The following is a 5626-nucleotide window of genomic DNA, read 5'->3' as shown; positions in this document are numbered from 1 at the left end:
AGAAGGCACTTGACATGCAAATTTCCAATCTGCACCTAAATCCTGAGAAACCCTGCAATCTGCAGTTCACAGGGAGCTTCTTAGGCATGCTAAACTAGGACCTTAGGAGGCGGAGGGTGGTGTGGGCCCAGGGTGTTTTGAAACAGATGTTTGGGACTGTTTCTTCTGGCCAAAGTAATTTCCATCTGGTTTGAAGAAACAGGTCTTTTCAGCAAACCCACAAGTATAAATTAAATACAGAATTGACTCTGAAATTGGTTTCCTGTGTAAAGTTATTGATTCTACACCAGTTAACATTTGGGTCCTCCAGTGTTGCCTGCCATCACCCATAGACACTGGTCTGTAAGAGCTCCCGGGTAGTAACTGGTAGCAGTGAGTGTCTGTCAGTGAGGTCACTCTGGGATTTTGGAGTGTGGATGGATAAAATCCTACCGTCGGCTCAATGCCTGCACTTCCCTGGGGCCAGGGCCTGAGACTCCCTAACCGGCTTTAACTCCTTTAGGAAGAAATCATTGAGCTGTTTCTGGATGACTCCCCCGTCCCTGTCGTCAGAATGGGGCTCGATTTTTCCTCGGTTGAGGAACCCGTAGTTTGTTGTCCCCCAACCCTCCCGACCCCAACAGGCTTCTGCACATACTCAAACGGCTAGCCATCAGAAAGATGAGCTTCGTTTCTCGTTCACGACAGCTCTCTCCAGAAAGTGTGGAAGACAGCCACAGTGGTCAACCATGGTAAAATGAAACTTAAAACCTAAAGCCACAAATTCTTAGAGTGCAACTTCTAAGCCAGGCAGAAAACGCCACGGCCTCATGTGTCAACCATTTCCTGTGGCTGTGACCAACACTGAGAGAGCAATCTGGAAGGGCTTGCTTTGCCTCACACTCGCAGAGGTTTCCATCCGCGGTCGCTAGGCTCCACCGGATCTGAGCTGTGGTGAGGCAGAGCAGCACACAGTACAACAGAGCTGCTCACCTTGTTGCAGCCAGGAAGCAGTGAGCAGTGTTGGGAAAGGACCAAGGGGAATGCAGACCCTTCAAAGGCAACAACAACCCACGTTCTTCAGCTCAGCCTCAGCTCCACAGGTCTACCACCTTCTGTCAGTCTATTCAAATTCTGAATCCATTTATGGATTTACCCATCCATTAAGTCAAAGCCGGCATGATCTACTCTGGATCTACTTTACCAATACCCTAGGTGTCTCTCAATCCAGTCAAGTTGAGCTCTTGAGGAGCTCTTGTGCTGAGAGAGGAGATCTGGGGCCACACCCATGTGTATGATTCTGCAGGAGCAGGGGTGTGGCATGAGGAAAGGCAGAGGGAGAGTCACTAACATGTTGATGGTGGGAGAACAAGGAAGGTTCAGAAGGTGCAGAACATCTTCACCCGGAGCGGGATTCAGGTTCATCTTTAAATTAAGCTAGTTCTACAAAGAAGTAGCTATAGGTCTAACCTAGAGAGGGCTGGGCGTTCTGGAGTTGGTGGTTGTCCCAGGAATGATGTTGGTCAGTGTCACAGTCCCATTCTCCCTGGGAAAGGCTGAGCTGCCATGCTGTATAATTGTCTTTTTCTTGGTGATTCTGGCCAGAAACCGTGTCCCAAACATGCCTTTGCCTCTAGTAACAATTATTGTTAAGGGAAGGGTACCTCAAGGGCACATTCTACTAAAAACTGCCTTGAAACTTCTAGATGAGGTTGGACCACCTCAAGCCAGGTAAACTCCTACTGGCCATTTTTGAGTTGAACTGAGAGCATGACTTCAACATCTCTAGGTTTCTGTTTCCAAACAGGAGAGGGGTAGAAAGTGGTATTTACATCCACACCCACAGCTACACCCACCCCAAAAGAACAGAAATAGTTTTAGCTCATCAGTGATCTGATGGTCGCCTAGACAGGGTTCTTAGAACACACAAAATACCATCCAACAGAATTCTACAGTTACACGAGACACTTATTGCACTGACCAAGCCTGGTTGTTCAGATGAGACAGTAAAGAGACGAAAGAAGGGATACATTCTCCATGGCCCTGCTAGTCATTCACAGGAAGCAGGTGATCAGAGAAGGAAGGTGAGCACACTGGAACACCAGGTCCTCAGACTAGAGTGCTGGTAAACTCGGCACTCTGTCCACGGGTCGCCATGTTATAGGGTAGGGCTTTCACTCAGCAAACACAGCTGCCCCTAGAGAGACATCCATGGTAAAACAGACCCTCCTAGTCCATTCTCTCGATAGACTCAAGCACCATGCCTGGGTAGTTTATGAGGAATAATGCTTTATTTGGGTCATGGTTCTGAAGATGTCCAACAGTGTGGTGAAGTCATGTGTTTGGTATCTGGCAAGTACCAAGTTAAGATTAGACAAGTCCCACATGGGACAGTCTTTCTAGACCCAAAGAGGTATATCACATAGCTAGACACAGCCAAGTTCACCATGGATAACCCATTATATTGATGGAGAAATTCAAAGGTAATAAAGCCACTCACTCCCTTAAGAACACATTCATCTATAAATGGATTTATCCATTTTTGAGGGCAGCATCCTTATGATACAATTACTTTCCAGTGGTCTTATTGCTCAATACTGTGACACTGAGAACCAAGTTTCCAACCTGTGGCCTTTGGGGGATACATTCACACTACAGCAACCACCCATTGCACATTCCTTCCCAAGGTGACTGCCGGTGCCTCAGTCCGAGGTATCTCATAAATCACTGTCATCCCCTTTCTGTTGCTGTGCTAAACACCAAGACCAAAAATGACTTATGGAGGAGTTTCTTTTGACTTACAGTTGCAGAGGGAGAGTCCACAATGGTGGGGGAGGCATAGGCAGCAGACAGCTGGAACAGGAAGCTAAGAGATCACATCTTCATCTGCACACAGGAAGCAGAGAGAGTGAACTGGAAGTGGGCGGGACTGTAAGCCCTCAAGCCCTCCCCAAGGGCTGTGCCTCCTCCACAGTGCTTTCACCTCCTAAAAGTTCTACAACTTCCCACAAGAGCACTACAAGCCCAGCACCAAGTGCTCAAGTACATCTCCCATGGGGCAGATCCCCACTCATCACCACAGCCACATAGTACTATCGTAGGGATGTGTAATTCCTTTCCAGGTCCACAGAACCAGCACGGGGGGGGGGGGGGAGGATTAGCTCTCTTTTGTTTATTATTTATTTATTTATTATTTTTGAGACAGGATCTCACTAGCCCTGGCTGGCCTGGAACTCATTCTATAGACCCAAACTCATAGGGATCCTCCTGCCTCTGCTTACCAGGTGCATTTTTATTTTTTAAAGTTTTTAAAAAGCACATTTATTTGTTTGTTTGTTTGTTTTGTTTTGTGTTTGTGTGTATGCCTATGTGTGTTGGGAGGGGACACACGCATGTGGCGGTCAGAGGACAGTTTGTAGGAGTCAGTTCTCTCCTCCTACCATGTAGGTCTCAGGGATGGAACTCAGTTCATCAGGCCTGGCATTGGCCAGCACTTTCACCCAGCAAGCCGATTTTCCAGGCCTTCTGCTTTATTCATGGAGTAGTCACCATAATGTCCGCCTCTGTGAGGAGTGGGCAGAGAGAGAAAGGAGTGTTTTGACATGGGCATGGGTCGAATGTAAGGAAATGCACATGCACTCAGTATATGAATGGGCCATAAAGACAGTAATAAGGGAAAAAAGAATGAGACCCAAGGAGGTACATGATCCCATATCATTTACAACACACACGTACATGTATGCAGTAACATACATTGACAAAGCTCATCCCAATGGCTGCCCCAGAGGGTTGAGGGAATGATGGATAGAACTGAAGTGAGTCAAGTGAGAGGCCAACAAGACTCCTGATGTTTGCCCACTCCCCTCTGTCACCCAGGACTCTAAAGAGTTGTGAGCATGGCGTTGGGGGTGACCAGTTCACACTACTTGATTCCAAGTTGCATTTTCCTTTCAGGAATTTTCTCTCCATCAGGGGAAACCTTGAAGCCCAGGATGATCCTGTCTAATTCCACGGCCGTGCTGCCCTTTCTGAGCTCGCTGTGGCAGGAGACAGCTGGACAGGACAGCGACACGTCGGGCCTGGCTCGCAGGTCTCAGCTCCGAGATGACAGCAAGCTGGAAGCGCTCTACATCCTCATGGTGCTGGGCTTCTTCGGCTTCTTCACCCTGGGCATCATGCTGAGCTACATCCGATCCAAGAAACTGGAGCACTCGCACGACCCATTCAACGTGTACATTGAGTCCGATGCCTGGCAGGAGAAAGACAAGGCATTCTTCCAGGCCCGTGTCCTGGAGAGCTGCAGAGCTTGCTATGTCATTGAAAACCAGGCGGCTGTGGAACAGCCTGCCACACACCTTCCTGAACCCCACAGCTAGTTAAGCTTAGACAAGCCCCACATAGTCTAGTCACATGCATGTCATAGTCTTTACTGTAGGGGTGCCTTTGGAGGTTTTGCTAGTGAAGAATTGAGGGATGAATTAATGACACAAGTTTTCTTTTCTTTTTTTCTTTTTTTCTTTTTTATTTTTTTTTTCCGAGACAGGGTTTCTCTGTGTAGCTTTGCGCCTTTCCTGGAACTCACTCTGGAGACCAGGCTGGCCTCGAACTCACAGAGATCCGCCCGTCTCTGCCTCCCGAGTGCTGGGATTAAAGGCGTGCACCACCACCGCCCAGCCTAACACAAGTTTTCTAAAATCACATTTCTTCCATAGTAGATGGTCAGTTTATTCTGCAGCACCTACCCTTGTTGTTGTTGTTTTTAAAATCTAGCAGAGTCCCCAACAATATGGCCTCTGAGAATGCAAGCCAAGTTTCCCCAGATCTCTCGACATTAGCAGGGTCACACGACAAAGTTCTGGTCAGAAGACATGGACATGATGAGTCCAGTTCGTAAGTAACCTTTGAAAAGGGAAGGGTGTGCCCTTCATCTTCCTTGTCCCCCTTAAGGACACTGGCACACTTGAGCAGCTCTGACAGGAACAGCAATCCCTCGGGTGGTGCAGATGAAGCAGGACCCCTCAGCTCCCCGCACTTCCCACCTGTCAGCGTCTTCAGAAAGAGCTTTTGCCCCACAGCCTCTGCAGCACTGCTTATCATGATCTCTGCTAAAGTCACAGAATCAGTATCCAAACACAGTGGCCCCTCTGTCCTTGTCCCTGTGTTCACAACTGTGACTCTATCCTCCTTCTGTACACACACACACACACACACACACACACACACACACACACACACACACATATAGGAGGGCTGGGACAGAGTAGAACAATGACCCCTTCAGAATAGATACCATGAACAAGGTGCACAGTTACCACTGGAGGAAAATGGCCACCCCGCCACCCCAAAGGGCTGGGGGAAGGTGTATAGATGGGCACTGGCAACACACGGGACTGATGTGGCAGGGTCCTTGAGGTGACAGGTTTGACTCGTTGGATGAATTACGTTCCTAAAAGACACATTGAGGTTCCAACCCCCAGTACTAGTGAAAGTGACCTTGTTTGGAAACAGAGTTTTACCCACCATCAGGTTTCAGTGAACAGCTGAAGCGGGTCCTAACTCTGGTAGGACTCAGGCCCTTCTAAGAAGAGGGAGGCTTGGCACAAGGAGAACACTACGAGATGCCAGAGACAGAGGTTGGGAGGACAAA

The 5626-nt window shown here is 48.4% G+C and overlaps 1 protein-coding gene across 1 annotated transcript; it reads left to right on the top strand.

The window, feature by feature from the left end:
• Positions 1–3971: 3971 nt before the first annotated feature.
• Kcne1 (potassium voltage-gated channel subfamily E regulatory subunit 1) lies at positions 3972–4355 on the top strand. The gene has a single exon (XM_036203456.1). The coding sequence runs from the start codon at positions 3972–3974 to the stop codon at positions 4353–4355; it is 384 nt and encodes a 127-aa protein (XP_036059349.1).
• The last annotated feature ends 1271 nt before the right edge of the window (positions 4356–5626 follow it).

Source organism: Onychomys torridus, chromosome 12, assembly GCF_903995425.1.
Source record: "Onychomys torridus chromosome 12, mOncTor1.1, whole genome shotgun sequence".
Lineage (NCBI taxonomy): Eukaryota > Metazoa > Chordata > Mammalia > Rodentia > Cricetidae > Onychomys > Onychomys torridus.
Note: the sequence above shows the minus strand (reverse complement) of the source record. Positions and strands in the feature narration are given on the sequence as shown.